This window comes from Mandrillus leucophaeus, unplaced genomic scaffold (genome assembly GCF_000951045.1).
Source record: "Mandrillus leucophaeus isolate KB7577 unplaced genomic scaffold, Mleu.le_1.0 Scaffold422, whole genome shotgun sequence".
In the NCBI taxonomy this organism is placed as follows: domain Eukaryota; kingdom Metazoa; phylum Chordata; class Mammalia; order Primates; family Cercopithecidae; genus Mandrillus; species Mandrillus leucophaeus.
The window spans coordinates 3,061,419-3,072,084 of record NW_012104499.1 but is presented as its reverse complement, the minus strand read 5'-3'; the positions used below and the strand labels follow the sequence as shown (position 1 = coordinate 3,072,084).

Sequence of the window (10,666 nt, the reverse complement as noted above, 5' to 3'; positions counted from 1 at the left end):
GAGATGACTCATAAACGCATGAGGAACAGTGGGAGAAGTGAAGTCCAGGCCATTTAAACCTTTAGGGAGAGTTTGGTTAGTTGTTGTTTTTTATACAATTTTTCCTGAAGATTGGGAGTGGTAAGGAATATGCAAAGCCCATTTAATGTTTAGAGCCTTTATCAGCTGTTGGTTAAACTGTGAAACAAATTGGCCCATTGTCTGACTGGATGCAAGAGGAGAGTTTAAACCAGTAGGAAATATGGGTGAAGAGAATAGAAGCGATGGTGTGCGTCTTTTCGGTGGTGGTAGGAAAAGCTTTTATCCATCCAGAGAATGTATCTACTATTGCCAGAATGTAGAGGAATCATTTTATGGGGGGCATGTGAGTGATGTTGATTTTCTAGTCCTGCCCTGGTAAGTGTCCTCAGGCCTTGTGGTTGAAAAGGAGGTGGTTTGATAGCTTCCTGAGGGGAAGTCTGAGTGCAAAGGGAGCATGCTTTAGTAATATCTTTGAGATGGGCAGCTATGGTGGAAGAATATATGTAACTTTTTAAAAGCTGGAGTAAGGGCAGTAACCAGCATGGAAATGGCTGTGCACATATAAAAGAACAGAAGGGCTGGGCGCGGTGGCTCAAGCCTGTAATCCCAGCACTTTGGGAGGCTGAGACAGGCGGATCACGAGGTCAGGAGATCGAGACCATCCTGGCTAACACGGTGAAACCCCGTCTCTACTAAAAAATACAAAAAACTAGCCAAGCGAGGTGGCGGGCACTTGTAGTCCCAGCTACTCGAGAGGCTGAGGCAGGAGAATGGCGTGAACCCGGGAGGCGGAGCTTGCAGTGAGCTGAGATCTGGCCACTGCACTCCAACCTTGGCAACAGAGCAAGACTCTGTCTCAAAAAAAAAAAAAAAAAAAAACAGAAGGTTTTTAAAACTTGGGCAAGACACTTTATCATTGAGATCGAACCATTTTCTCCTGAATGGAATCAGCCCAGGCAAGTGGGGTTTGTTCCTCCTGGGTATATACAGGGTGTATGCTGGGAAAAATGAGCAATAACGATGGGGTTGTAAGGAGTGCCTGCCAGGCTGCTGAATTTGTTGAAAGGTTTTTCTTGAGTATGCATCTTTAGACTTTCGGCGCCCCTTGCAATGGATAATGGTGGCCATCAGAGGTAGTTTAGCCACCCCCAGCAGCTTATGTATAAGTTTGCCATTTCTTGTGGGGGTTCCTTTTGCAGTTAGGAAACCCTGTTCCTGCCAGATTAAGGCATGAGAGTGTAGGACGTGGTATGCATATTTGGAATTGGTGTAAATGTTGACCCTCTTTGCCTTTGCTAGGGTGAGGGTCCTGGTTAGGGCAACTAGCTTTGCCTGTTGAGAGGTAGCATGGGGTGGGAGAGCACTGGATTCTAGGAGTTTATTTTCAGCAATGATGGCATAGCCAGCTGCTGGACATGGCTGCCTAAAAGAGCTTCCATTAATTAACCATGTGTGTGTTCCCTGCAAAGGGGCATCTGAAATGTGCTGGAAGGGGAAGGAGAGGGAGTCTAAGAGGTCCAGACAGGAGAGAGAGAGCTTAGAGTCAGAAGTGTTTACAGAAAGGAGGGTGGCTGAGTTGAGAGTTTTATATCTCTGGAAGGTGATCAGAGGGTTACCTATGAATAAGGCATGTACCTGCTGAAAGTGGGATGGTGGGAGGGATAGAAGAAATTGATGGTTTATGAGGTCCTGTGGGTAATGGAAAGATGCAATAGTAATGTGTTGGTAGAGAGGGAGTTTCCGTGCCTCTAAGGCCAGCGATGTGGTCACACCTGAGATTTTTAGTCTGAGTGACCAGCCTTGGATGACAGAGTCCAGTTGTTTTGAGAGATGTGCAATGGCTCGTGTGGCATCACCGTATGTTTGGCAGAGTAGTCCAAGAGCAAGGGCTTGGTCGGAATATACATACAAAGTACAGGGCTTGGGATTGGGCAGTCCCAGTGCCAGGGCAATTAAAAGGGCATTTTTTTAGTGTAGTTTAGTTTAGTTTTGTTTTTGTGGGAATTGATGGGGTAAGTTGGGTTTGGGGGTTTTAGGATGAGCCCATGAGAGGCTATGTAGAGTGCCTTGGCCAGCAAGTCAAAGTTAGGAATTCACAGCCAGAAGTATCCCACAAGGCCCAAGAAGGAGGGGAGGTACTTCTTTTATGTGGGGAAGGGGCATGTCACAAATTAGCTCCTTTCATTGGGTTGGGATGGTTCGAGAATTAGGGGTTAGGACAAACTCATGTTTGTGCTACCTGAGATTTTGTGGGTTAGGCCCAATATCCTCGATTATGGAGGAAGTTTAAAACCTGAGTGGTGTGTTGAATGGACAGGTTAAGGAAGGGGCTACAGAGAAGGAGGTCATTGACGTATCGGAGGAGGGCACTAGGAAAAAGAGGAAGTTCAGCTAGGTCCTTGATGAGGGCCTGTCTGAATAGGTGGGGGCTATCCTGGAACCCCTGTAGGAGTATAATCCATGTTAGTTGGGTGGATATGTGAGTACTAGGATTTGACTAAGTTAAAACAAGGAGACTTTGGTAAGCTGGGTTTAAGGGAATAGTGAAATAGGCATCTTTTAGCTCCAACACAGAGGAGTGTGTGGTAGATGTAGGAATATGGGAGAGTAGAGTATATGGGTTGCAGACCACCAGATGGATTGGTACCACTGCCTGGTTAACAACTTGGAGATCCTGGACAAAGGGGTAAGTCTTGTCTGTCTTCTGGAAAGCCAGAAAAGGAGTGTTGTGGGGAGAGTTGACAGGCTTGAGAATTTGAGCTTGTAAAATTTAAAGATAATAGGTTTTAGGCCCCTAAGCAAGGCTGGATTAAGGATATGTTAAGACTGATGAAGGAAAATGGAGGGGTTTTGAAGGGTTATTTTAAATGGGATGTGATGTGTGGCTATTGTGGGTTTAGAAGCATTCCAAACTTCAGAATTAACAGAAGGTAACAGGGTAGATAATGAGGATGAGTGGGGGAAGAGGGAAGCATTTGGGTGTCAGAGTAAAATAAAAGGGGTAGAATTGTAGGAGCCACATTGCATGGAGACCTGGGATTGACTTAATACGTCCCACCCCAAGATACGTGTAGGGGACTGAGGGATAACCAGGAAACAGTGGGTGAAGGGGGATGTTGAATAGGTTGTATAATAAAGGACCAGTCTGGGGGCTGGGCACGGTGGCTCACGCCTGTAATCCCAGCACTTTGGGAGGCTGAGGTGGGCAGATCATGACGTCAGGAGATCGAGACCATTCTGGCTAACACGGCGAAACCCCATCTCTACTAAAAAAAAAAAAAAAAAAAAAAAATTAACCAGGCATGGTGGCGGGCGCCTGTAGTCCCAGCTACTTGGGGGGCTGAGGCAGGAGAATGGCATGAACCTGGGAGGCAGAGCTAGCAGTGAGCGGAGATCGCGCCACTGCACTCCAGCCTGGGCGACAGAGCGAAACTCTGTCTCAAAATAAATAAATAAATAAATTAATTAATTAATTAATTAAAGGACCAGTCTGTTTGTGCCTAGAGGCGATTCCATTGATTCTCACAATAGAGATCGAAGAACTGAAAAAGGGTCCAGAATATTCTGGTAAAACTGAGTAACTAGTTGTCCTATTGAGTATCCAATAGGAAAGACATGGGTTTACCAGAGACTGATAGCATTACCCTGGGTTCTGTGGTGGTGATGGCGGTGGGGGCGGTGGACTCCAGGCCCCATCAGACTTCAGGTACAGGTGGTGAAGCAGGATGAAGAGTTTCACTGAGCACAGTCTAACTTCCAGTGTTGCTTGATACGACAGATGGGGCAAGGTTTCCAGAGTGTCCTGGGATCAGGGCAGGCTTTTTCCCAGTGTCCATGTTGGACACACTTACAACAGGCTCCTGGAGTTGACCATTACCAAGTTGAGGAATTCTGTATGCCTTGGGAACCCTGTTGAGTGGCAGCTATCAGCATGTGGTATTTAGCCTGGTCCTTTTTTAGGTTTGGGGTTTTTAGTTCTTCCTCTCTATTCTTAAAGACCTTAAAGGCCACTTTGATTAAGTCTCTTTGGGAGGTTTGAGGGCCATCCTCCAGTTTTTAAAGTTTCTTTCAAATGTCTGGGGCTGACTGGGAGATAAAGTGTAAATGGAGGTCGCTTTTCCCCTTATTGTTATTAGGGCTTAAGGTGGTCTATTTAGTTGTGACTTTTGAAAGGCGGGAGATGAAAAGAGCAGGGGCGACTTTATTTATGCCAGCTAGAAGGCATGATATGATATGATATGGCCTGGTTTCTGTCTGTCTATGGAAGTCGCCTGAAAATTCCAACTGGGGTCAGTTCTGGGGACAGCTACGGTTCCTACTGGGTTATGAGAAGCATCTTGTTGGTGGAGGGTGTTCTCATGGGCCTGGGTGCCAATAAAGATGTGTTCCCTGTCCTCCAGGGTGAGGGTAGAGGAGAGCATGACATATATGTCATGGCAGGTAAGGCCATAAGATTTAGAGAAGTACAGAAATTCCTTGTGGAAGGAGGTAGGATCCATTGAATAGGTGTCAAGTCTCTTTTCACTATGGGAGAAGTCAGCTAGAGAGAAGGAAACTTGAATTCAGATTATGCCTTCAGCCCTCGTGACCTCCTGCAAGGGAAGGACTTTGGAAGACCTTTGGACATGTGCCTGGTTTCTGGAGATAAGGGGTTGGGCATGAGACCTGGTTTGAGGTGGAGAAGGAAGGGGGATGGAGGGCGACAGTAAGGGGGTGAAGGGGCCGGATCCGAAGGAGAAGGTGGAGGGAATGGTGGTGGGCAGGAGGCTGAAGAATGGGTGCATTCGCCAGGTTGAAATTCAGAGGAGGAAGCCTTGTCTGTAGGAGGAGGCATTTTGGGGGGTTTCTCCTTGAGGAGGAAGATTTGAAAAGGTGAACAAGATTGGCAGAGAGAGAGAGTGAGACATGAAAGGAGATAAGCAATGCACTTAGAGTATTTACCATTGTGTTGGAGAAAGTTTTTTAGATTATGTTGAATTTGGAAGTTGAATGTTGTGTTTTACGGAAGAGGGGAGTGTATACTCTGGAAGGCAGTGAATACCCCTGAGGAAAGTGAGTACCCTGGAAGGCAGTGAATACCCCAGCGGGGAGCGAGTACTCCAGAGAGAAGTGAATACCCCAGAGGAAAGTGAGTACCCTGGAAGGCAGTGAATACCCCAGCGGGGAGCGAGTACTCCAGAGAGAAGTGAATACCCCAGAGGAAAGTGAGTACTCGATTCCTCCTGGGAGAAGGGATCTGGAGAGTTAGGGCAGCCCTGTACTATTTATGCTCCCCAGAGGCTGGAGCAGCCAGAGTGGCAAACGTTCTGAGGCTGAGAAGGTAGGCTGCAGTCTCCTGGTGACTGGGGAGAACTCTCACCCAGCACTAGATTTTTTTTGGAGAACAGGCAGAAATAGAGAGGAATCCAGAAAGGAAGAAGAGGGAGACTCACCCACTAATTGAAGCCCAGTGTTGGATGTGATGTCCAGCAATGGGTGTGATCCTTGTTGCAGCTGCCCAGAAAGGGGAAGGAAGGGGGAAAAAAAGGTGGAGAGTTTGATCAATATCTGGAGGTTAGCCCAGGGCTCGAGAAAACTAGAGAATAAGGGGAACCGGACTAGGAACAGGGAGATCACTCAGGATCTGGAAGCAGGCCCCAGTCTTGTTTGTGCTGCTTGCTGCTTTCCCGGCTGCAAAAGAAAACTTACCCATTAGAACCCAATCACCATTCCAGCTTTTGACACCAAAATGTTAGGTTTTGAAGAGAAGGTGGGGATGAAAGAAAGACACACAGAGAGGCACACAGAGAGGGGGCAGCTCAAACAACAGTACAGGAATATTGCAGACACCTGTGGAAGTGGGGGACCAGCTTCATGCCAGATCCCACCGCTGCTTACAGCCTGGGGTCCTTACAGGTATGGGTGGGAGGGATCTGGGCAGTATGGCTTGCTGCCCAGCAGGATATTGATAAGATGTTCTTATGATCAGATGGTGTGGCCCTTTTTCTGGTGGAATATCATTGTGGTGTTCCTTAGAACTTTGCCAAGCAAGATATGATAGGGATGTTTCTTTAGTTGAGCCTTTGTCCTCCTTGTGGTCAGGTGGTTAAGCAGGATGTTTCTCCCGGCCGGAACCCCCATGGAATGTTTCACTTTGACCAAGGTCTGCAAAATAGCAAGGAGCTTACAAAATGGTGCAGTTTGGACTAACAGGTGACCCTACCCATGCTCCTTTTCTTCTTCCCCATAGATCCCTATCCTATGATTCCACCTTGTTCTTCTCTGGCACAAACCCCTTCTTCAACCTGCATTCCTTCTTATAAAGCCCCCCTTGCTATCCAGTCTCTATCCTACTCACCCAAAATAATGTCTTTCTGGCCTCTCCCTGTTTTCTTAACACATGCAGGAGACACCAAACAGGGACTTAGCCCCTGAACCGAGTTTGAAAAAGATGAGAACATCAGAATATCCAAGAGTATTAGTGTTTTGCTACCGGAAGGTTAAGAAAATAAATTCAAATCAACTGGAGAATGACCAGTCCCGAGAGAACTCCATCAATCCAGTCCAAGAGGAGGAGGACGAAGGCCTAGACTCAGCTGAAGGATCTTCACAGGAGGATGAAGACCTAGATTCATCTGAAGAATTTTCAAAGCAGGATGAGGAACTAGAATTACTTGAAGGATCTTCACAGGAGGATGAAGACCTAGACTTACCTGAAGGATCTTCAAAGCAGGATGAGGAACTAGACTTACTTGAAGGATCTTCAGAGGAGGATGAAGACCTAGACTTACCTGAAGGATCTTCACAGGAGGATGAAGACCTAGGTTTATCTGAAGGATCTGCACAAGAGGACGAAGACCTAGACTTATCTGAAAGATCTTCACATGAGGATGAAGACCTAGACTCAGCTGAAGGATATTCACAGGAGGATGAAGACCTAGACTTACCTGAAGAATTTTCACAAGAGTATGAAGACCCAAGGATGAAGACCTAGACTTACCTGAAGGATTTTCACAAGAGTATGAAGACCCAGGCTTATATGAAGGATATTCACAGGAGGATGAAGACCTAGACCCATCTGAAGGATCTTCACAGGAGGATAAAGACCTAGACTCAGCTGAAGGATATTCAATGGAGGACGAAGACCCAGACTTATCTGAAGGATCTTCACAGGAGGGTGAGGAGAACTAGTCAAACATGGAGAAACCAAATTGGACAAATCCTCACCACCAATGGCGATGATTACAATAAAATCAAGTTTGAGAAGCTGATGACTGTGTATCTGTCTGTTTTCTGATGGTGGGGAGGAAGGGAAGGGAAGAAGTAGGCATTTGAGAAGGGAGGGATATGAGGTCCCGTAGGGTTGGTGGACAGACCCACAGGTTGACAGCTAGTTAGCCAGACATTGTACATAAGTCCTGGGGGATAACTGATTCCTAAAGAAAATTTTCTGCTTAAAATTTTATCTAACAGAAAGTGGAGATGTGTATATGTTCATGCAACTGTACCCGGCAGCACATTGTTCTGCTGAATGTACATATCAAAGGTATTCCCATCCCCTTTCCATTTTATATTTTCCAAGGTTAGAAATATATGCTTTATAAAGAGTAAATGTTCTTTAAAATACAAAGCACAATACAAAAGAAGATAGTAGATGTAGAAGTAAATAAACAGCAGGAAAGCATTGCTTATAATGAAGTGATTGAAAAGCCAATTCTAAAACAAAATTTTCAATGCATCTTAAATATTTATGTTACTGTTTCAATGACCTCAACAGTCTTTAATCAAGATAAGTACGCTTTAGAAATGTGTTGATACCTGCAAAGTGTGAATATTCAAAATTGCCATGACTTGGGAAAAAGGAAAGTAAAACACTCTAAGTTTGAGGAGCTTTTCTCCATGGAACGAGAACTGCAAGGTGGTGAGAAGGGGTTAGGTGTGATGTGGTGAGATCATTTTTAGGAGAGTGTGTCTATTATCGGCTTTATATCACTTCCATTTTGCATTATAATTTCCTGAAATTCATCATTCAACACTGAACTCAGCGCTGTCTCTTACAGGAGAAAGGAAAACCAGTTCAAACTCAGCTGACTCCCACCTGGGAAGGGGACATTTAAACCACCTCTAGCCAGAGGGAAATTACCCATCCCAGTAATCAGCGGGGCTGTGGAGGGGTGCACATGACCTACCGAGATACCAGCTGGGGCAGCCAAGGGAGTGCTGGCATCACCCCCGCCCTAGCCCCAGACCGCACAGCTAGCAGCTCCATAAAAGAGTCCTTCCTTCCGCTTGAGGACAGGAGATGGAATAGTGAGGATCATTTTTTTTTTTGTTTTCTTGCATCTTGAATACCAGCTCAACCACAGCAGGACAGGACACTGGTCAGGGTTGTGAAGCCCCTGCTCCAGGTACTAGCTCCTAAACAACATTTCTAGACACACTCTGGGCCAGAAAGAAACCTGTTGCCTCGAAAGAAATGACCAAGCCCTGGCAGCATTCATCACTAGCCAACTGAATAGCCCTTGGTTCTTGAATAAACAGCAACGATACCCAGGTACTGCATCAAGGACCTTGGGTGAACCTCTGAGACATACTGGTTTCAGGTACCAGCATGGTAAGAGGGCAATAGAGTAACAAGTGGGCTATCGGGGTCCTGAGTTCCAGGACTTGACCGTTTGACAGCAATTCTGGACCTGCCCGTGACCAGACAGGTACCCACTGTCCTGAAGTCCCAGTCCCAGGCCTGGCAGCATTCTCAAGAACCACCAGCTGACTCAAGAACCCTGGGGACTTATGGGAGCATCAGTGGTAGTGTTGCAGTACTCTCCATGGCCTGTAGTAGGGGTGGCTACACGGTGAGGCTGCCCTGCCTTTGAAAAAGAGAGGAAAGTGTGGGAAGAACTGCTTCTTGTGGTTTGAGTGCCAGCTCAGCTGCAATACAATAGTACACCAGGTCTTTAACTCTAATCTCTGACTCCTGGATGACACCTCTGAGCCCACCTGAGGGAACTCATTGCCCTGAAAGGAAGGACACAGGCATGGCTAGCTTTGCCACCTGCTGAATATAGAGCCTCAGGGCTTTGAGAAAATATAGACAGTAGCCAGGGAGTGGTTATAGCAGGGCTTTGGCAAGATGTAGCTCTGTGCTGGCTTCAGGTCTGACCCAGCACAGTCATAGTGTTGGTGGATATAAGAGTGTCTGTGTCACTCTACCCCCAGCTTTAGGTGGCTCAGAACATGGAGAGAGAGACACACACTTTGTGTGGGAGAAAGTAGGGGAAGAGAACAGGAGTCTCTGCCTCATAACCCAGAGATTTCTCCTGGATCTTTTCTGAAACCATCAAGGTGGTACCTCCAGAAGTATGCAAGAACTGCAGCATTACTAGGCATGGGGGACCCCTAAAGCAGATACAGTTTAAAACAAAACCCCCCAAGTATTTGCAAATATCTGGAAAATATTCTCAAAGAGGACGGTCACAAACAAGCCCAGACAGTGAAGACTACAATAAATACCTAACTCTTCAATGACCAGACACTGAAGAATATCTACTAGTATCAACAACATCTAGGAAAACATAACCTCACCAAATGAAGTAAATAAGCCACAGGAACCAATTCTGGAGAAACAGATATGTGACCTTTCAGACAGAAAATTCAGAATAACTGGGTCATGCCTGTAATTCCAGCACTTTGGGAGGCCAAGACAGCTGGATCACCTGAGGTCATGAGTTCAAGACCAGCCTGACAAACATGGTGAAACCCAATCTCCACTAAAAATAGAAAATTAACTAGGTGTGGTGGTGCATGCCTATAATCCCAGCTACTGGGGAGGCTGAGGCCAGAGAATTGCTTGAACCCAGGAGGCTCAGACTGCAGAGAGCCGAGATCACGCTATTGCAGTCCAGCATGGGCAACAAAAGTGAAACTATGACTCAAAAAAAAAATAGGTGGGTTGATAAAACTCAAAGAAATTCAATGTAACACAGAGAAGAATTCAGAATTCTATCAGATAAGTTAGCAACAAGTTTCAAATAATTAAAATGAATCAAGCAGAAATTCTGGAGCTGAAAAATGCAAGTGATAGACTACAGAATCTCTCAAACTCTGTTAATAGCAGAATCAATCAAGCAGAAGATAGAAAAAATAAGCTTGAAGACAGGCTATTTGAAAATATACAGTCAAAAAAGACTAAAGAAAAACCGAGTAGAAAGCAATGAAGCAATGAAAAACAGAGTAGAAAGCAATGAAGGAATCTAGAAAATGGCTTCAAAAGGACAAATCTAAGAGTTATTGGCCTTAATGAAGAGGTGTAGAAACACATGAGTAGAAAGTTTCTTCAGAGATCATAATAGAGAACTTCCCAAACCTAGAGAAAGATACAAATATCCAAGTACAAGAATGTTATAGAACAACAAGCAGACTTAACTCAAAGAAGACTACTTCAAGTCATTCAATAATAAAACTCCCAAAAACCAAGGACAAAGAAGGGCTCCTAAAGCTGCAAGATAAGAGAAACAAATAACATTCAATGGAGCTCCAATATGTCTGGCAGCAGACTTTTCAGTGGAAACCTTACAGGCCAGGAGACAGTGGCATGACATATTTAAAGTGCTGAAAGAAAAAAAGCTCTTTTACCTTAGAATAATATATCTGAAAAAAAAAAAAA

General features: G+C 45.3%; 1 protein-coding gene across 4 annotated transcripts in view; it reads left to right on the top strand.

Moving 5' to 3' along the window:
* The window catches only part of LOC105548822 (sperm protein associated with the nucleus on the X chromosome N2-like), a 12,934-nt gene extending 5,665 nt beyond the window's left edge, over nt 1-7,269 (top strand). The window contains exons 2-4 of one of the 4 annotated variants that reach the window (XM_011993036.1): nt 6,401-6,595; nt 6,734-6,885; nt 7,134-7,191. In XM_011993036.1, coding sequence (XP_011848426.1) covers nt 6,401-6,595; nt 6,734-6,885; nt 7,134-7,191 — 405 coding nt within the window. Of the gene's footprint in view, nt 1-6,400; nt 6,886-7,027 lie in introns of all 4 variants that reach the window. The other 3 variants (XM_011993035.1, XM_011993037.1, XM_011993034.1) reach the window with 3 other exon arrangements.
* The last annotated feature ends 3,397 nt before the right edge of the window (nt 7,270-10,666 follow it).